The 25141-nt window shown below is 37.2% G+C and overlaps 1 protein-coding gene across 1 annotated transcript in view; it reads left to right on the forward strand.

The window, feature by feature from the left end:
- Positions 1-1601: 1601 nt before the first annotated feature.
- Positions 1602-25141, forward strand: part of LOC145671363 (uncharacterized) — a 67290-nt gene continuing 43750 nt past the window's right edge. Inside the window, exons 1-4 of the mRNA XM_081740425.1 lie at positions 1602-1680; positions 6808-6898; positions 17442-17551; positions 24474-24647. Coding sequence (XP_081596551.1) covers positions 6834-6898; positions 17442-17551; positions 24474-24647 — 349 coding nt within the window. The 5' untranslated portion in view covers positions 1602-1680; positions 6808-6833. The remainder of the gene's footprint in view (positions 1681-6807; positions 6899-17441; positions 17552-24473; positions 24648-25141) is intronic.

Consider the following 25141-nt stretch of genomic DNA (forward strand, 5'->3'; position numbering starts at 1 on the left):
ACTACCACTTGCGGTTTTCATATAAATTGAGAGAACACATCACTCCAGCTGTAAACTCTGTGCCGAATATGCGAGCTGTACACACAAAAAGTAGGAAGAATTTGTTCTCGCACGAAAAGAAAATTGACTCATATTGTTTCAAGGGCGAGGCTGTAGATTTTCATAGCATTATATTTGAATTAGGGTGTTCATATACAAAATACGATAAAGAAAAAAAATAAAATATTGTCTTAATGTATTATACAACTTTGGAATTCAGTATTGCTTTATGTATATTTTACGTAACTTTTTTTTCTTTCTTTTGCAAGTGTTTAGGGACTGAATACCGGTACATATTTTTGAACCATATTTTAAATTGAATTGCATCTGAAATGTTTGTGTGAAAGCATGTAGAAATATACTAAGCCGCAGACTAATATGTAAGTATTACAATTGTAATTAAAATAAATAGTTATAGAATGCCAATAAGTAGAAAATATCAAACTGACTGTGAATTTTTAAATGTTACCAGGATAACATAAACGTGAATTTGTGTCTCACGTTTTATTAGTCTGTAGGTCAGAATTATCGTACAATTGAGCACAGACTAGAATACATACAGACGAGCAACTTTCTATGTGGGCTATTGAAATCAGTTTGGATTATCTGCACAGCGAAAGAATCAATCAACGCTCTCGGTGGGCCGGATCTGTGTCGCCGTGTGTGGATGGCGTTGCCATCGGTCTTGGAACTTGACGTCATAGGTTGTCATAATAACCGGCAGATTATTTTGGTTTGCTTCGCATCTCAGTTTTAGTTGTAGTGCAGAAAGATCAGATAAGCTAATGTTCACTTTTTCTTGCACTGTCTCTGGACTGGACGTCCCTTTCCAGCTTTTTATATATATATATATATATATATATATATATTAATAGAATTTTCTTCCTTTTAAAAGAGTTCACTTTGAAATTATCTAAGTTCCGCGAACTACGTCAACAAAAAATGTTCCCCTAATGCAACTAAAAGAGCGAAAGAGTAATAGTTTGTAATAAAAATATAGATGTTCCTTCTGGAAATGTGATCTGATAAGTTCTTATCCAAACTTGTATCAGTATACACTTAATTCTATGTACATTGATTGACAAATATGAAAGATATATTTCATATTTAATTTTTTTTTTTTTAGCAGAAAGATTGTATACTGCATATCAAAAATATCTCACGGTTTTTGGTGCAAGCTGCAATTACAAAATATTGCGTCTGCGTTGTTGTTCAGAAACTTTTTGAAAGGCGAATACTACTATCCAATATTACGATTGTATACCAAAATAGAAGAAAAATAATAAGAAAAAATAACCTAGTCTGTGGTTGCTTACGAAATTTCCACGTATGTGACGTCAGTTCGACTGTTTAGTTCCGTCGTCGTGTGTTAGAGGCGCTACTGTCGCCAAGTTTCCAGTTTTTCGCTGAGTTTGCAGTCTGTATATTCTAGTCTGTGGATTTGAGTTAATTGTCAAGATTTGAGTTGATTGTTGTTAATCGTTATGTCGACGAATCATCATGTTTAAGATTGGAAATAAAATCGTGTGGCTATTTTTAAATTTCAAGTAGTGCGGTATTAACCCAGAAATTTTTGGAAATACAATTTGAAGAGAGCTGAGAAATCACATCTTTTCTTAAGTTTTCGGATTACAACAATTAGTAAGTAGAATCTTGACCATCTACATTTTTTTGTAACAAGGGAACTTATTACAAGTAACTAAAGTTCACTAGTAGTTATTGGATCAATCGTTCGTTCAGTGGTTTGTGCCAGTGCGGAAATGCAAATTAAACTGCATACTTAGCTGTGGCGCCGATTTCTGTATAAACATTTGAGGGAGGCCATTCAGGTTTGTCCGATGTCGGTTAACAAGACATCAGTGAGGATTTGAATACAAACATGGAAGTCGAAACAAACTTTAGGGTCAGGCTGCACCCACAGGGTTATCGCCTGTCAAGCCTAGATTATCTTAGTTCCTCGTCCCACAGAAGAAGATGGTTGTTACATGAGATCACTACACAATGTCCTAGAAATGTATAAATAAGTTATCAAAATATATTGATCATAATATAATATATCAAGGTAACAAAGAAAGTTCTGTCGCTTTTTGTGGAGGTTTGTGTTCAATTGGTCCTCACACCGTGAGTTAAATGCCAATGAAGGCGAAGGTAAGTTGTTGGTGTGGGTATATCGAACATATTACCTGGTGGTGGCTGTTCAAAATCATACAATAATCTTACTTAATGAACTTTCTGTAGAATTATAGTGATCGTGGTGAGTCGTGAAGCTTGACCTACATTTACCAATTTCAAGACACAATAGAACGCGAGCGTATATCCCAATCGTAAACCCTCACGCATGAAATTCTGCCAGCGTCGTCTCTCCGTCTCTCACGCTATATGGAGAACATCTCATGAGAGTACAGTGTTGTCGGATTGCCGCTATGTTTTCTTTTATTGTTATTGTTTGTCGTTCCGTATTTTTGCTATTATTATTGTTACCGTGTAATTCGAATAACTGTTAGTTTTCACATTATTGTTCTTTAAGTGATGTTTGTTTCTTCGCTAGTTTGCTATGTCTTCTAAGTTTGGCAACGTTGTTGTTGCATTTGTGTGTGTTGTTTCACATTTTTTCAAGTTCGAAGGCAGCTCTACAAATCGTACCGAATACTTCCGATGCATCAGGCGAAAGGGAAAGCAGTTCTATGATTCGTATGGAGGTCAAGCTTCACGAGTGACTATAGTGTGATATATATTGAAATAATATTTACAGCGGAAAGCACAGAATTTCTTAAAATGCATGGGTCAATAGTTGGTGTAAGTTGCTTTTGGTTAGAATTGATTTAATGTACGAGGTCTGTCCAAAAATTAATCGAACTTCCAACAAATACAACCAACGAAACTATTCTTGACATTCTGTTTGCCAGTGCCGCGTAGTGTGATTCTTCCCAAGCATTTTAATGGCAATTGCATTATCCTGTTACGTGTCATCGTGAAACTGCAAGCGTTTCGTGTTTCGTTAAATGGTGTTTCGTATTTGTAGTGATTTTGTGGTATTACGAAAATGAAGATTTTAGAAGAGCAGAGTGTGTTCATGAAAGTTTCTTTCAAATTGGGCAAGACATTTACAGAAACTTTGGAAACGTTGCATGAAGCATATGATGAAGAATGTGTGAGGTCAACTCTTGTTAAGAGTGACTTCAGCGTTTCAAAGCAGGAAGAACATTCATCGAAGACGAAGCAAAACTGAATGTCCATCAACTTCATGTGATGATGTTCACTTTCAGAAAGTTCATGATATTATATGGAAAACTGGTTGCTTGACCATTCGCGAAATAGGCGAGGAAGTAGAAATAAGTAAATAGTACTGTGATGTGCTCTTCGTTGAAAACCTGAATATGTATTGTGTTGCTCCAAATTCATTTCACGGATGCTAACAAACGAACAAAAAGAAACACGTGTAGAAATCTATGAGGGTCTTTTGAATCATGTAATCGAAAATGATTCCTTCTTGCAAAACATCATAACAGGTGTCCAGACTTCGATCTATGGCTATGACGTTGAAACATAAGACGAGTCATCCTAAAGGATGGGAAAATCTTCACTAAGAAAGGATGTCATAGTTGCTCAAACGGTAAAGCGGAACTTATTCTTTTCTTTGAGTTTCGTCTTGTTGTTAATTATGAATACGTCCCATGTGGTCAAATCACCAACAAAGAGTATTATTTAAAAGTGATGAGACGTTTGAGGGAGGCAAAGAGGAAGAAGAGACCGGAAGATCAAAAAAAAAAAAAAAAAAAAAAAATTACATGGATTCTCCACCATGACGATGCTCCTACCCATTTGACGCTCCTAATTAGAGAGTTTCTGGCGAAGAATAATACGACTGTTGTACTCGAACTACCCTTCCCATTTTACCTGGTTCCTGCAGACTTTTTACTATATTCCCTAAGTTAAAATCTACCTTAAGAGGTCGCCGTTTCCAGTTCATAGAGGAGATAACAAGAAATTCGCTACGAGACTTCCAGGTTATTCTTAAAGTGCATTCCAGCATGGAAGAAGCACTGGGAACGAACGCTATATTAATAGTGGAGAGAACTAGTTTGTGCAATGGAGTCTTTAGGTTTTATGATGAGAAATCTAAATTTACACATTTGTGCTGCCAACATATTTGTTCTTTTGATCCCTGCATTCATGAATCTTTGCAAAACTGTCTCATATTTGTTGATACTGTACAATTTCTTTGACCATTTATCGTCGTGTAGTGTGAACTCCGTACATTCGTAATCTTAAAGTACTTGTCTATAATCTCTGAAATTGCTTCGTGTACTGTGCAGTACTTGTGGCCTTGTCAAACCAAAGTAAAATGAACGTGCTGGGGATTCAGAATTGACAATCCATCCTAGGATTTTGTAAAGTAAAAATTCTAGAGAAGAGGTAATGAGTTCGTGATCTGGGTTGCTTTTACAATTCAAATTGAACACATTTTAATTGGAAACAGATTGTGATGTGAGAGGATGATGAAAGGGTAGAATGGAATAAGGATATATTTGGTAATGAAGTCTACACAGCATACACAGCACTTGCCGGGAACTCTTGGCGATTCTCCATCCATGACTTTCTCGGTAAGTTGTCTTCCTCCAAATATATAATGTCCAGGTGATGGGCGGCCAGAAGCTTGAATTGAAGCTCGCCACAGATTCAATGAAAATCGAATCAATTTATGGCGTTGAACAATTCGGAGTAGGACGCTCTCTTGACAATAATGTCATTCCTGTCGTAGACGCAAATGCATGTATTACCCTTAACAAACATGGGTAATATATCGATTTCAAAACCAAAATCGCGAATCGCTTTCATACATCCTCGTGGTAGGTCGACTTGGTCTACCACTCTTCTACGTGTCCTCTCCTCTTTGGTTTTGTTGGAAGGTGTCGGCCATTGAATTCTCCGTTCAATGAATCGGCAAGAGATTGATAAAATGCAATGTGTGTAGATTGAAGTCAGATAAGGTGGTCATTGAAATGTGAGCTAAGGAACAATCTGTGTGTTTATTCATTAAAAAATACATAAAAGAAAAAGAGAGAACACGAAATAGATTTTTTTTGTGTGTCTGAGGATGTAAATGAACTTTAACTTGCGCTGAAAGAAATAGAAATTAAAATATAGTTTTACGTCGTAATATTGATTTAATAATGAGAATTCACTGTCCATGATTTTAAATAAATAACGTTTATCGCAGAATTTTAGTCCAATATATTACATGTCCAAAACTTGATATAATTACTATTATGATTATTAATTCACATCATTCATCGCGTTGGACAGAATATTTTCACAATACTTTCCAAATACACTCGAAATACTTATAGGATTTTTTGTTGTTGTAATTATACCGTAGTCTAATTAGTATTGATTGCTAATCTGCTCGCATATATAGTGATTATTCATCTGGTCGTCTCTCTCTGCTGAAACAACTTGACACTGTTTATCACCTGGAAGTTTCACTAGCTATAGGTGCTTTGTGCATTTGTCCTGTTACTAGCCTTTACGTATAATCACATCTGTCTTATGGCTTGAGAGACTGCTTCAAAAAATAATATATAGTTTGAGGTTTGTACTATTGATTCCACGTAAACTTCTTCTGTGGAGACAACTATATGCATCGCAACATCGATGCAATGTGTATAGTACGTCCGACTCTACCACAATCTCATCGCGAGTGAATGTATGGTCGTCATGGGCGCCCGAAGGGGGCTAGAGCCCCCTGGCTCACGAAAACAACTTTATTTCTTAAGATTTTCTTAATACAACTAAAAATACCAAATGTGATATAGCGACCCCTCGTACAAAATTTTCTTCGGGCGCCCATGGTGGTCGGCTATACGTTTTTATACTTCTGTGCTGTTTCATTATGGCCATTCGCTCCGCCAAGGCTCGAGCTTCAATTATTGTCACATACCAAACATCAAACAATTACCCAAAATGATCGGACTTCTGCTAGATCACCGCTACAATTTTAGCGTGTTGTATGCAAATTGTTCTAATGATTTGAATTTTATTGGCTGACCTTTGGCATAGACGAAGCTTAGAATTTATTCTGCATCACCCGTGTTCAATATTGACTGCTGAATTAAGCTTGTCATATGCCAATGCCATACATTTTACTTCGATCGCGTACTCACGTATCTGCACTGGGTCACAAAACGTTCTTGGAAACTTGCAGAATGACGTTAGTAAACACCCTGTTGTGCAAGATCTTCTTGTTAAATGACTTCAGCTTCAGCAAAAGGTTGCGTTGTCATTGTTTGTTGGGTGACAAGACATGGCGGCATTCGTAGAAACGAGCAAGCCTACATATCAACCAAGCAAGGCGAGTTGGCAAGTATTTCGGTGGGGTTTCCTTTCTTCTGTTCTACTGTCAGTTTGAAACGGATTGGAATTAAGCCAACTATAATATCTAGATTCTTTCAAACCTATTTTGAGCAATTAGTGAGTGTCGTCTCGAACTGGTCACTGAGAGAGTGTTACTGTCCTCTTTCAACACCGTAATTTCACATATTCACATTTAGTTCCCTTTGTCTTGTAAAGGCTGCAACATACGCGTATCGCCTGGTACGCGGGAGATTATTGTAGAATATCCACTCGAATGGAATATTTACAATTATCATTACACTGCATTCTATCTTTGAAGAAAGAACCTTCTTATTTCCCACATAGTAAAAATGCAATATATTCGGTTATGTACGATTAGTTTTTATATTAATATTTTGTGTTTTTAATCTATAGGAAACTACAGCGAGCTTATCCGCATAATGAAGGATTTTTATGAAGTTCTTGAAGTGTCACGGAAAGCTGTCAAACAAGAAATAAAAAATGCGTAAGTATTTTGATTAACAGAATGTTTACTACCTTCACATGCAGGCACGTAGCCAGGATTTCGTAATAGGGGGGTCCGTGACATGAAATACTGTGGTTATCACACCACAGGATTTCGTAATGAGGAGGGGTGACATAAAATCACAAAGGGCTCGATCAATCTAAACTATTTTTCCTGGCAACTGATTTGTTAGAATAATAAAATAAGGATATGTTAGTATCTTAATAACAAACTCTTAAGACATCTCGAGTAAAAGGAATATTTAAAAAAGTATTGGAAAATATTTTATAACATCTACGTTCCTTCCTTTGTTCATTCAAAAATAATAATTTTCCTTTCATTATGATTTCAATTACTATATAATGTACATATTTGCTATTTTAAAAAGTACATATCCAGAAATGTTTTATAAAATATTTTACAATATCTGCATTCCTTTCTCTGTTGAAACAAATGTTAAGAGAACTTCCTCACAACATAAGTTTTTGTTTTTATTATTAAATCAACTACTGTCTGTTCCAAATGATAGGTTAAAGGAGCAGTAGAAAACTGTTTCTGAAATAACGTTTGATACTGCAGAGAAGGGATAACGAAAAATTATGATAAAAATGTCCTCATTATTACAGAACGAGACTATGTTTTCGAAAGCTTGAAATTTCCGTGACTTGTAGCAGAAATTCTGAGAATTCCGTAACTTTTATAGAAATTTCAAATTCCCTGACTTTTCCAGGATATCCCGCTCAATCGCCACATGTATTGCAAGTAATTCGGCCAATGCGTTCCTCGTAAGGCTGGAGTGGAGAGGGAACAATGAGAAAGGCACATGCTATTGTGCTGCCAAAATGTCTTGAGCCGTGGCAAAAATGCGAACTAAGGCTCACACCCCGACACCCACCCGCTGAGCCAATAAGGGTTCAGCAGCTGCTAAGCGAGAGAGCCTTAGCGAAAGAGAGTGGAATTCCTTCATCCGATAGCAGCGCCTGAAACGGAAGACTAGGTGTCAAGTCAATGTGGTATATTTATAACAACGCTGGGGTCAAATTTGCGTATCATTGGCTACTGCTTATTTAACTTGTCACTACTTGAAAATTTCTTTAGCAAGTGTAATTGGAAACTATGTTGCCAGGCTCATATTATTGGTGATTGTGGGCATTTCTTAAGATACCTGACAGTCTATCCGATAGAACCGGTTAGTGATGAGCAAATGCAAGACCAAGAGCAAGACCCGAGTTATCTCGGTCTTGGTTTTGCACTGGAACCTTTGGTCTTGGTCTTGCACACTCAGTTTTGGTCTTGTTTGCAAGAGTCTTGCATGTCTTGCTTTTAAGAAAGCTTATGCTTTTCATAGATAAATTTTACTCTAGATAGAAGGGATAGTAAAGTCTACAATGGGCCAATTGTAACGGAAATACATTGTATGTTTCTAAATGTAACATAATTTACCTTCGTGTAAGTATGATTATAGTGTACAAAATAGACGATGAGTGCCCACGCTTCACTACTTATAAGATAAATCACAACGTGTCGTACTCTTTTTACATTTTTTTTTTTTTACCAGATCCAATACTCCACTGGCTCCCAAACTGGGGAGGCTACCCCTCGGACGCATGCAAGAAAATCAGAGCGGCACTGATTACTGAAATACCATGAATTGGAAAATTATTTTTACACTCTAAAGGCATCAGATTTTTTGCTTAATTTTCAACCGCTATTAACTAATCTTTGTATTGAACAAACTGACAATTAAATATTGAAATTTTGTTTTAGTGATTTCAATATGTATTCTATGGGGCAGAAACATGGACATTACGCGAAAGCGATAAAATAAAATTGGAGACTTTTAAGACGTGGGTATGGAGAAAAAGAAGAGAATTAGCAGGGTTGAACGGAAAACGAGTGAGAAGTTATTAGAAATAGTAGCAATAGGGCAGAGAATAAAAAACGTAGATGTAATTAAGAGAAGGAAGAGGAACTGGTTGAGACCATGATAGAAAGACTACAAGGTGGGTGCAATGCGGTGCTAAATTCTTGTCGCTCTGGCGCATGACGTCATCTGGGTGGCAGATGGACTTTTAACTAGCGCTTGCTCGCTGGTGTCTCATACGCGAACTTCGCTTGTATTTGTATTGGTCTTCAACGGAGTGAAACTTTTAGTACAAACAGTAATTATATGAGCGTAATGTAATCAATGCTTCAGTTAAGTGAACTCAAAGGAATATATTTACAATAGCAAAAGAAACAGCAACATCAGTTCATATCAAACAACTTTGAAGCTTGAATAAACTAATATTGCTCACTACATTGTTTTCTTTCTCTCTATTTTCTTTTAGCATATGAAGTAATACACTCGAATATGTATAGGCCTGAATAGTCTAAAATACAGTGTGCCGTTAATGCACTTCATGTTTTTATATTTATGTACGCTCAAGTATATTCTCGCAACACATTGATCGGTTTCGATTTACTATTATTACTATTTTGCTTGAAAGAGAATTCTTTACAGATAAATTTTGAGAATATCCCAGGAGCAAATTCGTTTTTCGTAAACTGAGGTGCACATACGTATATTTTCGTTATGCTTGGACATTTTTTTTAAAAAGAGGTTGTTCCCATATAAGTTTCATCAGAATCTCAGGGGAGGTTAAAAATTTTATTGAGCAGGGACGCACGTTTGAGAATGAAGTACCGTATATTTACGCCACGACAAATTGTATTGTTCATCATTTGTACGAAATAGAACGTTATATATACAGCTTTTTAACGTGTTCTAAACATATATTGAAATAAAATATGTATATACAAAGCACCTCCAACAAAGAAATTGCAAGAACATAAGCGCTTATCTCATTTTGTAGTTAATTTATCTTCGTAGGACTGGGTAAAGGAGTTGATAGTGAGCAGATAGAGTGATCACACAGGACTTGACAGAATATTCACAATAAATTCGGGAAACAGTGATAAGCGCAGTTAGTACTGTTAGAGATGCTATAATGATACGTATATACTTATTGTACCGTTTTTCGATTGTACATAAAACTGAAATTATTAGTTTAGTGTTCCATGATTATGTCCCGTGGACTAACGGAGACAAACGATAAATGCAAGTGAAGGATTGTGGGAATTTTGTGGAGTATGAGAAACTCACGGACACGATGTTGTCCAGCACTAATTCACTTGACTGGGAAGCGAACCAATACCTCTTGCAACAGAGGTGAGCGTTCCGCCACTGACCCATCGTGCTTCCTTGATTGTTCGAGAATCTACCATATTTCTATATTTACTGCAATCATTCTTAATTTTGTAAATCTAAAGGGATCACCTAAATATGTACAAATAATTATCCAAAGTTATAATTAAAATAAATAAAAATTTCAAAATTTAAGTGTAAAAGTGTTCCGACAATGAGCCATGACATGCGAAATGGACACTTTATTCTGTTGGCCCCAATACATTGTTATATATTTTATAACCGTTAATCATTATTACGAACCTTCCATTCGTTAGTTAATTCTTGATATCGTTTAATCGAACACATTCTGAATATCACTTAAACGAACACAAAAGAATTTCCATTTGTCACTTCCAGCCGAGCATTTTCCCGTTGTCCCTTGTCACCAAGGTGACGTCACAGCTACGATAGCACTCAAGGCCACATGCGCGTGCAGCCACCTTGTAGTCTTTCCACCATGGTTGGACGTTGGCTGAAGAGGAACTGTATTATGAGGGACGTGCTAGAGAGTATGGTGGAAGGAAAGAGAGGGAGAGGGCGAAGGTGACTGTAGTTGAAGAAAGGTATTAAAACAGAAAATTGCTACATCAAGACGAAGATACCAGCTAAGGACCACCGTAAATCGAACTTCTCAGCTGCAGCAAATAACCTGCCAATAATGGCAGAATAGCTATGATAATGATGATGGTATGTTTAGCAATATTAGCCAAAACAGAGAGAGAAAAATTAAAATAATAATGATTATAACCAAACCTCTTAATATTTTAGAATAATTTGAGTGAAAACTGAAAACGACTCAACTGTAGGGTGACCATAATTTTAACAGCTGAACGAGGCAACTAAAAAGAAAGAAAGTAGTAGATCACTGTGTATATATATATTAGCATCCGGCTGACCAAAACTCAAAACTCGTTATACCACTCCACATAGGAATAAAACTATATAATGAATTACCAAAATCTGTGAAACAAATACCAAATTTGCAGTTTAAAATTCATTTTAAATTAATGTAACAGTATCAGCTATTTTGTACCATAGAGGAGTTGCTCAATCAAACATTTTTTTAAAAGATAAAATTTACTTCCTGTGTCGAGCAAACGTACAAACGGCAGTAATTGAAATGTTTTGTATCGCGTAACAAAAGTATAAACTCAAGAATTCCTAAGACGGATAATTAATTGAATACATAAATTATTCCAATCGTACTTGCTTGAAGTTCCTATTCCATTCAGTAAGTCAGGTTTACTAACTTTGGAGGACCAATGTTGCCATCTCATGAAGGTGCTCATTATGGAGGGGGGAATGAGCCAACTAATTCCGAGTGTACTAAGCATAAATTATTTATCAGAGTGTAGGAATAGCCAGAGATGATAGGAGAACAATAGAAAGAAATGCAGAGATCTTATTAAACGCTTGCAGGGACATGGGTTTAGAAGTAAATGCAGAGAAAACTAAATACATGGAAGTGCGTCGGGACCGGAATACAGCAAATTATGGACGCGTTAAAATACTAAATAATACTTTTGATAAAGTGGATACTTTCAAATATCTAGGATCAATATTAACAGAGGAAAATCATATTCACGGAGAAATTAAATGTCGACTAAAAGCAGGGAATTCGTGTTACTATTCGGTTCAAAATCTCTTGTCGTCGCGAATTCTGTCGAGAAATTTGAAACTTAAAATATATAAAACGATAATCATGCCTGTAGTTCTGTATGGCTGCGAAACATGGTCACTTACTCTGAGGGAAGAACATAGACTGAAAGTATTTGAGAACAAGATCCTGAGACGAATATTCGGACCCAAGAGGAACGGGAATGGGGAATGGCGGAAACTTCATAACGAGGAACTACATAATTTATATGGTTTACCCAACATTGTTAGGGTCGTCAAGTCTAGGAGGCTTAGATGGGCGGGTCATGTAGCTAGAATGGAAGAAAGTAGAGACGCTTTCAAAGTCTTGACTGGAAGACCAATCGGAAAACGACCATTAGGAAGACCTAGGCGCAGATGGGAGGACAATATTAAGATGGATCTCGCAGCGATTGGAATACAGAGTAGAAACTGGGTGCAGTTAACTAAGGATAGAAGTCAGTGGAGAGCTTTTGTGAACGCGGCATTGAACCTCCGGGTTCCATAGGCCATAGAGTTAGTTAGTTAGTTAGTAGGAATAGCCATAGCTAAGGATCACTAATTTAAAAATATCCACGTGTTGCCCTTCTTCCACACGTCTGGAAATATATACGATTCCTGTTTTCACACTTAAATTGCACAACAGACTCCTCGGACGCACACGATCCTTAGAAAAAAAAAAAAAAAAACTTCTGTAGTAGACAACGAACACGTTTTACTGACTTTTCCAGTGTTGCCAACACTCAACCAATACCCTCGCCGCCAGCTGCCAAGCTACCAGCATCTCTCGCCATGCCTGTAAGGTCTGGGTTTGTAATTTACTTCCTCCACTTCCATGAAACGGGACAAATACTACATTTTTCCTTCTACTGACGGGACGGCCGGGACACGCCCCGAAAACGGAACTGTCCCGGTCAAAACGGGACGTATGGTCGCCCCACTCAACTGTCTATGTCTTTTGTTTAAACTGAATTTATATAAATACTTTTGACCTATATCAGAAATACAAAAACACCGTGTGCGTGGGTTTTCTCGGGGTTCTCCCGTTTCCTCCCACTTTCTTCATTTCACCATTTCATTCATTACTCATTATCACCGTCTCCTTTAGCCTAACCGGCATAACCGTGGGACGTAAAACTCAAAATTTCATTTCATTACATTTCAGAAATACAAAATAACGGCATCAAACTCCAAGTTATTTGAAATAACTATAAAATCACTCTCAGTTGTGAATATGGATTATTCATTGTTGTGTAATGTTATATCACTCAATCCTCGATGTGCCGTATACCTAACAAAGGAACATTACGATTTGGTGAATTCAATGGCTGAAAATGATTGCTAGCACTGGATTCAACACCAAAAGGAACAGAGAAAAATGAGGTGTTTAGTGGCAGATAAATGAGGACAAAGTGCGAAGATATAATGTAGAGAATGTCTAGAAATGTCATGTTAATTTTGACAAGTAGAGAGATTGAGGTCAATTGATGGACATGAGCAATGCCTGTAGAGCTCCACTGAATAGGCGTAATGTGAATCATGAGGGACATCTGAAGAGACGCCATGTTGGAATTAGCGCAAGAAGAATACGTACACGTGGCCCCAGAATGTAAATGTACATCCCGGATTCCACGCATAGCACCGGCTGCGTGTCCACGGGTGGTACATGTGGCTCCCTCAAGTAAGTATGGTGTGACCACCGGTGGTACACGTGGCAGCGACAGTGTTAAAAATACACATTAGGTTCCTTACAAAAGGAGATTAGAAAGTACAAAATACCTCATCAGGGCATTCTTCTGACCATATTGGTTTTGAAGCTACCGAATTTCTGAATTAGTCCCAGAAGCGACAGTCCTATTAGCGACAGGAACTGTTATCTGTCCTATGAGTGACCGATTCATTCGCAGTGAGATGATTGAAGATGATATGATTCCCTCTCGTGAAATATGTTTCTCTGGCGTTATTAGCGCCCGAACAACCTTGCTACGAAAAATGTACGTGCCAGTAATACAGTTCATCAAATATATTTTTCCCTCTACAGTGAGTGCAAATAAAACTTATTTTAATTTTGAGTTAGATTTAATATTTTTTTTTTCAAATAACTTAGTGAGACAACAGGGATATTTCCATGAAAAGTATATTCCTATGTAATTATTGAAAATCCAGTTGTAATATCCCCTTTCTTCAAAAGCTCTGTTTTCTGTACTGAATTTGATTCAAATCTAATTACTCACTAAGCACAGTAATATATTTTATTTTGAAAAACTTAAACGTGTAACAGTTTCGCCAACTATCTACTTCTTAGACTTCCAAAGACACTGAATAAAATAAAAAAAAGTCAATGATAAAAGACAGCTTTTGAGATCCCTTACATCTGATTGGCTATTCTCAACCAATCTCGCCAATTACAATGCAATTCACTCTAAACAATCCAAAAGGTAAACAAACTCTTTAAACTACCTTCCTCCCTATTGTAAGCTACTAAAACGTAAACTAATTGCTTAATTTATTTGCCTTCCTCCCTTGTTTTGACTTATACATAAAAGCTTGCCGTATAGCAATCTAAAATAATCCCTTATAACTAAACGAACTGTTAAGTCCTGCGAGAGATTTGTTGTGTAATAATTTCTTCGAATACACCGTGCTTTCAGATTTCTTTGATATCCTCAAGTGAACACTCTCTTTCCATGGGCGCCCGATGGGAAGGCAGGGATCGCCTCCTGGCTCACGAAAATGTATACGTAATATAGCAAACCACGTATATTAAATGACAGATATACCAGACGTGATACAGTAACCATGAAGATGCCCTTCCCTAGAAAATTTTCTTCGGGCGCCCCTACCTCTTTCTCATTTCTTTCTTATGCCATAAACATATGCAATCTAAACTTAAGCTCCGCATCATTTTAGCATGAAATTTTTAATTATATTAGAATCATAGACAAAGTCGGAGCTACTCTAAATATTTAGTTAGTTTTCCCCTTGATATAGTCAGTGTATTCATAGAAATTAATTCAAAAATATAATATTAGGAAAAACGTATAAAATATCGTTAATGTAATGAGAGCAGTCTCACGTATTAAATTCAGGTAGAGCGAAATTTTTTATAGTACATTTTGTTAGGTTCTAAATCACATTAGCATGAAACAAGTTAAAGGAGAGAGAACCTTATCTTCTTCCATTATCTTAGTATGAACGAATCGGTGACTCATAGGGCAGTTAACAGATCGAATCGGTCGCTCATAGGACAGTTAACAGTTCCTGTCGCTAATAGGACTGTCGCAAGTGGGACGACACCGAATTTCAAAACGGATATTACGCCTCAATCCCGCTGCTAATCTAGAATTTGTCAATATTACAGAAAAATGTACATGTGTAATGTCGTTTTCTTCGTGATTAATCATTTCAGCAAATAGTGCTAACCTATATTCATTATGTTAGCAGCTGTTGTCATCAGAAATAGTTCATGATTTTTCCCTACCAACTTGCAAGAGTCCTGACGAATGCATAGTGAATTGATTTGCGTATTATGATGCACGTCACAACGTACATTAACAGACCGTTTTTTCGAAGACTAAGTCTGACTAATAAGGTGTTAACCAACATTTTAACAAAATACCACAAATAAAATCTTGTTTCTTACCTCAGAGTCAGTGCTTTTGCTGCTCGATACTCCAAACACATACTCTGGATAATCAAAGCTGTTGTCACCGAGTAGAAACGAGTAGAAGGACTCCTTTCCATCAAAATCAGTAATCTGTGCGGAGGTGCTCTGTAGATCTTTCTCGATAGCCACCATTTTCCTGCGGCTTCAAACTTTGTTCCATACAAAATTAAGCCATACCACGGTTATTCCGAAAATAATTTTTACCAAACGAAAGGAGCTTTTGTTGCTGACTGTACGTTCCTTTTGAAGAAGGGTACCACGTGACTGCGCGCGAAGGCGACGCAACATCAGCACCAACTGTTGGTGATTGAACCAAACGTTCAAGTCCCATGTACTACACTGTGTATCTAAATTTTGACAGAAGTGATGGTTAGCTCCTTATTGCACCGAATATATATATATATCTTGTGAACCTGGGTTTTCCGTTATCAAAATTGGGTAGAATGTTAACTCTTAGAGAGTCATAGGTAACCCAGTTTCCACTTGTTAATATCTGGAACTAACAGTACATTTTAACGCACCTATGATGTGCTGAGAGGTGTTGATAATTTAAGGATGTCCACCATTGTTTGTTTAACGGCCAAACAGAACCGTGATAAAATGAAAAACAAGCCATTGAATTTGTAAATGTGTATTCATAATAAATTGAATTTAATGTGTGTTGTGTTATTGTGTAGCATGTCTGAAAGATATTAATTCCAATATGTGTGTCAGGCTTTGGTTGATAGGTACATACCTTCACCCCGCGCCGTGTAAATCACCTGGTGACGGAAACAACGTATTCAGCTTCAGCTTTCTGCAGAGTATTAATCTCAAACTTTTAATAGGTTAAATATACTATTGAGTAAACGAAGTTTTCTCGTTAGTAGGGTGGTTGGAGAAATTTTTTGACTTACTGAGCCTGCGCAAACTATTCCGGTTCATGTTCCTGTTCCTGTTCCGAATCCTGTTCCAGTTCCGTTTCCTGTTCCGGTTCCCACTCCGGTTCATGTTCCAGTTCCAGCACCAGTTCCGATTACGCAACGAGTAGCCTTTTACGACCCCTTTTTTCAAGACTATGACCTATTATAGAAATTACACAAGAAAGGCTACAAGCAGCAACCCCTAGAGTGGGCTACAATGAACATATATTCCAACACCAACTCTAGAAAGACTATGAGCACATGCAGAAATTACACAGACTACAAAGGCTAGGCGTATTTCCCAACCCCTAGAGAGAGCTATGAACACATATTCCAACTCCTATTGAACATAGTAGAAATTACATTCAGTCTAGAAAGGCTATGACCACATGCAGAAAGGGTGTCTTTACGACCCCTAAAACACATACAATGTCTAGCAGTATTTGTGTGAAAAAAAAGACTATGGCAACATAATAGAGCAGAGATTGTTGTCCCGTTTCCCCCCACTTTCTTCATTCCATCATTTCATTCGTTTCTCATAATCACCGTCTCTTTTAGGCTAACCGGCATAACCGTGGGACGTAAAACTCAAAGATTTGATTTTCATTTCATTTAGAGCAAAGATTAAAAAATAACAACACCATTTAACAACATAGCATGTGTCTGGTTATTCACACACACATACACATGCATGATTTACGGAAAATTAATCTCGCTTCAGTGACCAACACACACACACACACACACTCATATACAGTGCCGGCGATTGGACGTTAAAAGTGGGGGGGCAAGACATGATTTGAATATTTGTATATCAATGTTAATATACAAATTTCTCTGGTTGAAACTATATACATTAATAGGCCATTTCAGAAAAATGGGGGGGCAACTGCCCCCTTTTGCCCCCCTAATCGCCGCCCATGCTCATATATATATATATATATATATATATATATATATATATATATATATATATATATATATATATATAATACGACCCGTCTCATAAAACCTGGCTACTGAAAGGAAGTTAAAAAATCAAATCAAATTAATACGAAAATGTTCACCAATAATTTTTGCTTTTCTGAAATATTAGTTATTTCATTGCAGGTACAGAAAACTGGCATTAAAATGGCATCCAGACAAAAATCCAGATAATCTAGACGAGGCAAACAAACGATTCAAGGAAATCTCACAAGCGTTTCAAGTCTTGTCAGACGGTATGCTTTGTTTAGGTTCTTTATTTTGGTAAATTTTTACTGTTTAGCTTAATTTACACTCACCAAATTGGTGTGCTTAATAATGTTATTTAATATTTAATAATAGTAGATGTTCGAAGGTGTGCTTGGATATACAGGGTGCGGCACGTAAAACCGGCCTGTCGTAATGTCATGGTATATTGCGTTTCTGGCGATAATTAACTTATTTTCAGCTTCCTACCAAGAGATAGCGTGTCAAGCCGGGGTCGAGGCACGTATCCTGTAGGTGCACGTGTAAAGCAGCTGCAGTCGCAGCCAGTAAAACGTGTCCAAACCAGTTGAGAAGTAGGTCTCGCTGTGTGAAGTCGGGTGAGTGTGTGGTAATGCCGTATCCTATAACCGAGCGTGTTGCCATTGCCTCCTCGGTCACCAGACTTATTCACTTGTGACTTTTACTTGTGGGGACTGTTAAAGGGAAGAGTAGAGCCTATATGATACAAATCCACAAACAATTGAAGAACTCAAGACCTCAATCCAGGATGTAATCAACTGACAAGTGTATGAATCTCTTCACATATGCTCAGAAGTGTGCTGAAGTGGGCGGAGGACAATTTCAGCACCTGAAAACATTTCATTTCATTTTATGTGTTGAATTTGTTTAATCATTGATTATGTTCATCATCTGATGTCTTATAAAGGGACGGGCCGGTTTTACGTGCCGCACCCTGTATATAAAGGTAACCAAGAACATTCTGTCGCTTTTTCACTCATCACCTTCGAACATCTATATGTCATCTAAGACGTACCTGGAAGATCAAAAATAGTCCCCATCAACATCAACGACCTTCTCCCAATGTTCTGGAAGGCCATGGATTTCATTGCGGTATAACTCGGTGGGCGTGAAGCGAAGAAGGTATCAAGTGCATTTTAGACATCTACTAGGGAATTGAACTATCATCATCAAAGATGATTGTCCAAGGAATGGAACAGGTGATAATCAGACGGTGCAATGTCCGGGGAGTGTGATGATGCATTAGTGTTTCCCATCCAAGGCGTAAAATAGTGTTCCGGGTCATTCTAGTCACGTGGGGCTTAGCGTTGTCCTGTAACAGGAGGACCCCTCCAGAGTTTAGAGTTTTCTTGAACACGGCTCAACTGCTGACAGTACACAGTTGCATTGATGCTCTGACCAGCTCGTAGCAGTTCCCGATGCATTATGCCGCGAACAGTCCACCAAACACACAGGAAGACTTTCTTCTGGTGCAGTGCTGGTTTTGGTTGTTTTGGAACCGGTTCATGGGATGCTAATCAATCATGACGGCGCCTTAGAGCTTCGTAAAGGACTCACTTCTCATCACATATCAACACCCTGTCCAGAAATGGCTCCTTCTTTAGACGAGACAACAACGAAACACAGGTGTCTGTTTGTGTTGCCTTCTGGCTCGGAGTCAAATCATGTGAGACTCATGGACACAACTTGTAGTGCTTCTCAAGTTGATGCGGGTGCCTCCGACTGGTTTCTCCACTCACACTGAATCGTAGTCCCATTTCCTCACATGTCTGGCCACTGGTCATCTCAATTGATGTCTGCAGATCTTCATTTTGTACATGTATTGGTGTTCCGGCACGGTGCGTCTTCGAGCGTTTCGTAATCGTCCTTAAACTTGTTAAACCACTGGTGCACTGTCCGCGTAGTCATGACACCCTCACCAAAGACCTGGCACATCTTCCTCCCTGTTGCAGCGTCGTTTGACTCCAGTTTGCACGCATATAACATACACACCCTTATGACGCTGGGTGACGGTCCCAAGTTTACTGTATCCTTACGCAAGTTCACGGTGTAACTGAACTGTCACAAGCAGACAGTATGTTGGATATACCCACACCAACTACTGGCCTTCGCCTTTCCTCCATTGGCACTCAACTCACGGTGTGAGGTCCAAATGAACACTGACCTCTACAGAAAGCGACAGAACTTGGCTGGTTACCTTTAGTTTTTATTTAATTGGTATAATAATAATTTACAATAACAACGTCACCGAAATGTCAATTACAATTACAAATACATTCGAATATTAAAATACAGAAATCAGTGTAAAATAATTGTCGTAAAGAGTCCGGTGGGCAGGAGGATAAAGCCCTCTGATCTGTGCTGATTTTGGTCGCCTCAAAACGAAAGTGGGCTTGGAGGAAGGAAATAGAATGACTCATAATTTCAAAGGCAACATAGCTTCGCAGTACGTTTTCGAGGAAAGATTGTATTTTCTTTACCACACTCGTATATAAATTATTGTGGAGAAAAAATAAAATACTTTCTTGATATAAAAAATACGAATTATTCTATTCAATTTCTTGTTGGTGTAAAAGAGAAAATAAATGTAGCCGATAATACATGGCATAAACTTCGGAAACACATTTTGCAAACTGCCAGTAAGCAATTGAGGTCTATTCCGGAAGAAGGGCACATGGATCGTTTTCGTGAATGCTGAAAAAGAGCCTTAAGGATTTTATTAGAATATATAACAATAACATAAGCTTGCAAATACTTGTTATAGGTTTCTTTAATATAAATTATCTTTTTGCCTAATAAATAGCTTGTATTAAATGAAAAATATATACTATTTTATGTGTTTTTAAACACATTTGTATAAAATGTTATGTGACCTTTTTTCGAAAACCCTTGTTGGTTGAAGAAATAGCACACTATTCATGTATCACAATAATGTCTTTGTTCTAAATAAAGCAAGTATATGCTATTACACATGGCAATATATGTGTTATGGATTTAATCCTGTTCATACTATTTCAATATAAATTCAGTCCAGTCGCTGTCTTCAGGTGACAAGAACTTCATTAAGGACGGAAGATCTTTCTGTTCGCTCACTTCAACAGAAGGGACAGGCTTAGGGTCAATATCTCTCAATTCTTCGATATTACTTTGTGGAAGATAAGAAAATGGGATATATGTTGGCATGTACATACTAGACTACAGCAGAACGCCTGATACAGTGTATTTCATCATTACATATTGCACAATGGTGTACTTTGAAGTTTTTGATGATGGGTTGGAACGAAAGAAAGGGGCAAGAGCTATGTTCCAATCCTTAATCAAATCTTTATCCATTGTCAGTTCAAAAGGAGATGGATTCTGTCGACAGGTAACGATTTATTTTGTTTCGAACAAACCCAAAGTTGTGGTCACACTGACTAAACGAGTGTCCACGCGCAGGATATAAACAAATTATTTCCACTTTATGAACTTTATGGAACCAAGAACAAAATTTTGTAATTGTAGTATTTCTGTTTTTTCCACCTGAAGCTTCTGACAACAATATTACTGTTCTTGTCTGGAAACTTTCTGAGGTTCTTTTTTGAACAGTCAAATAAGAAAGAAGCTACTGAATTTCCATTTTTACTTTAATGAGTTTCCATATGGCAATAGAAATATGATGTATTGTCGTTATATACATGTATATTGAATACATACAACCAAAGCATTCCTTTGCAGAATTGACTGTTAACATTAAGCCGAGGGATTGGATAGTTCTTACCGTAGTGAAACTCCAACACTAAACGAGATGGACTTCGTTTACCTTGACTATTAGTTGAAAGTGATTTAGAAATAAACTCGTCCTTTAAAGTTTTGCGTCTATCAACTTCCCTTTTATGAACTTGATAATGAACTTTACATGGGTCATTAGAATCGCTAGACAGTTTTTCGTCACATTCAGCACAAAAGTCACACTTGTCAGTTTTAGGTTATAAAAATCCATATCTAAACTGTTCCTGAATCATTTTAAAGTACTTCACATACGATCGTTTCAATGGTTCGTTGCTTTTGTTCCTATAGTATTCTTGAAACATTGTGTAAAATGTCATGATATTAAGATGTGGGTTCTCAAAATATTGACTAAAATTACTTGGAAATAACAGCAGGTGACTCTCCATCAGTTCTAAGATATTGTCTCTTAACTTGTGTGAACGATTACTATATGTACCTCGTCTTTCTTAGAAATCAGCTCCATCCAATATTTTGAACTGAAGAACTCGCGAACGTTTCACTGAAATATTAAATAAACTAAGGATAAATTTCTGACACACCACAGTAGCTATTCCACCATCCTTAACACAATACATCCATGTATGGAGCCGTGGTTTCTTTTGCTCATGAGCACATTTTGTGCTTTCTGACTTATGGGGCGTTTACACTTGGTCGATTTAGTCGCACGACTAAATCGACTCGGCTGCATTTGCCACTAAATCGAAGCAACTAGGCCGAATCAGATCGATGGATGTGTTCAATTATTTCAACCACAGAAAATAGAACGTCTTTTAATTTAGTTGCCAGTCGATTAGTCGCCTTCGATCAACAAGCGATTAAGTTGAAGTCCCGTTTACACGGTCGATTAAGTTGTAAGTGACGTCAATTCAACTGAATCGAACGCAAATCGACTAAGTGTAAACGCCCCATTACTCATGCACGAAGCTAGGAACGAATGTTGAAGAGGCTTTTCTTTGCCACTATAAAAGAAATGATACAAACTACACTGAGTTTGAAGGGTAATTTTCTCATAACACTTGTTTTTACAACACTCACAAGTAAACCTTACGTTTGGGTGAATCGAGTTGCTGACTGAGACACATATGAGAAAGTAGTACTAAATGTGGTCAGTATTTCAGTGAAGTTATAGGTGCGAAGCTCCAGGGGTTTAGGAGATACAGCTACCAGAACATCACATGGAAGTACAGAATAGTCTTCATACAGTTGGAAGTAAAAGCTCTGTAAGACATCTTGTAACGACAAAAGGTGAATAACAAATATATGGGTACATATTAGGACTAGGGGGAAATCATATAGTAAGGTTATACCTGACGGCGGCCATCTTGAAATCCGCCATTTTGAATTAAGGTTAAGTTTTTGAAATAGGAGTAGGGTCATATGATACATGATTTAAGGTGCAAATTTAATCAGAAGAACAATGGTGACGTTAATTTTGATTTACGCGCAATTGGTAAAAAGTTACAGGGAAATTAAATATTGTTGTAGCATATGTATTAGTCTTTTACCCCACCTTGTAAATTTTGTGTTAATGATAATAATTAAATAAAAAACAGGTGGATAAATATTAGGTCTATGGTAAAAGTTGCCTTGATGGCGGCCATGTTCAAATCCGCCATTTTGAATGAGACAAAAGTTTTAAACAAAACGCATAAGAGTGACACCTTATTAATGGCAATTTTTATCATAATTCCAACGGTATAACTTTTTTTGCTTTATCATTAACCAGCACAAAACTAAATGGATCGCTCCTTACGACTACTGCTTTGACGGAAATGTTAACGACAAATGTATCAAGTGTAACTCGATTGCCTTTGTCAGGTGTGCTCACTGTGAGCAGAGCATTTGTGCAAGTCATGCACTCTTTTCTGAACTACATATTGATTGTACTAATTGAGGATTTTTCTGGAAGAAAGACCCAAGTTCAATTATGACTCAATTCCACTTTGGTCATTTTTCTTTAAATTAGCAACTTGTTTATGCGATAACAAATGCTGGTTAATGGTAAAGCAACAATTGTTATATCGTTGGATTTATGGTAAAATTTGCTATTAATAAGGTGTCAATGTTATGCATTTTGTTTAAAACTTTTGTCTGATTCAAAATGGCGGATTTGAAGATGGCTGCTATCAAGGCAACTCTTACCATAGACCTAATATTTATCCACCTGCTTTTTATTTAATTATTATCATTAACACAAAATTTACAAGGTGGGGTAAAGGACTAATACATATGCTGCAACAATATTTAATTTCCCTGTAACTTTTTACCAATTGCGCGTAAATCAAAATTAACGTCACCATTGTTCTTCTGATTAAATTTGCGCCTTAAATCATGTATCACATGACCCTATTCCTATTTTAAAAACTTAACCTTAATTCAAAATGGCGGATTTCAAGATGGCCGCCGTCAGGTATACCCTTACTATATGACTTCCCCCTAGTCTTAATATGTACCCATATATTTTTTATTCACCTTTTGTCGTTACAAGAGGTCCTACAGAGCTTTTACCTCCAACTGTATGAAGACTATTCTGTACTTCCATGTGATATTCTGGTAGCTATATCTCCTAAACCCCTGGAGCTTCGCACCTATAACTTCACTGAAATACTGACCACCATTAGTACTACTTTCTCATATGTGTCTCAGTCAGCAACTCGATTCACCCAAACGTAAGGTTTACTTGTCAGTAACCAAGGGCAACACTTTAGCCGATACTTCATTCTTACTCGAGTTCAAGTATTTTTCACCACGAACCCTTTTAGTTTTTGATCACGTTACAAATTCGTGTTACTATAAACTACAGGCCTCTTCTTGTACACAGGTTTACTTTCAGTATCCATTTTACAGTATTGACACTTTTGTAGGTCAATAATATTGCAAGGAGCACAGTAATAACCTCTGCAAGAGTCTGAATGCAAGCTGTGCGCCTAAACAGTGGTGCAAAGGTTTACGAAAACAATATTGCCAGTCTGCCAAAAATAAAGATATCGAGGTGAAATTTTCACACCACCTACAGTATAACATAGCGGTTCGTTTTAAATAAATCCGCAAAAAGGGCACAAAGGTCTATGTGCTCTTCTTCCGGAATAGGCCTCAATTATTCTGTCATAGTTCGTCATCAACATTTTCATACTAAAGTTAGTGTTAGCCACGACTTTCATTTTAAATGGAATTGAAGTGATAATGTGTAAAAATCACTTTACACGTTCTTTACTGATTTACATCACATTTTACATATTCTGTTTTTATGTAATGTGATGTTTTCCTTTCTTTTCAACATGATTACAATTGTAATCATATCTATATAATATTGTTGAATTGTTGTGTTGGATAATTATTGTGAATACTGCATTTGTTTCGGAACTGTGTGTGTTCTTTCAGATGAGAAACGCAAAGTATATGATCAGAATATGAAAGATTTAGCGAGTGGCGGAAAGCCAAGATATTGCGACGGCCGCCATGATGAGGACTTGGAGTGCTTTGGCGGATTCCGAGATCCATACGACGTTTTCAGCGAGTGCTTTGGCAGTGAATTTGGTGATCAAGTTTTTGCTGGTATGTAAATATAATGAAATAAGTATGGCTAAACTGCCGCAGATGGCGTCCCCAGGTAAAACCCACATAAATCTGTTTTCAACGTTATATTACAACTTATCTGCTCTTACTTTCATATATCTTATCTACAATTTCATTTCTGGCCTTCACTATTCACTATTAATCACTAATATTTATTATTTTCACTCTTCTTTTGCTCTTTTCCACACCCGTATACATCAATATAGTACTACTGCGCAGAATTAGTATCTTGGAACTGTTAAGTGTTGCAAAGTACACACTATTCATTAATGACTAAAACAATGTGGCCGATTAAATATCATGTCTTCCCAAAGGGTGAAGTTAAATTTACATTCAAGTTGCACCATCCGAGCGTGACGTAATGTGACGTGGTATTTAGTCCACTTTGCGCACAGAACTTTATTGATAAAAAAGTGCATGCAGTTTTACTATACGGATCCATAATGTAAGTATTAGTAGTAGGAAAGGGTTTG

This window comes from Thermobia domestica, chromosome 15, assembly GCF_964235325.1.
Source record: "Thermobia domestica chromosome 15, izTheDome1.hap1.1, whole genome shotgun sequence".
In the NCBI taxonomy this organism is placed as follows: domain Eukaryota; kingdom Metazoa; phylum Arthropoda; class Insecta; order Zygentoma; family Lepismatidae; genus Thermobia; species Thermobia domestica.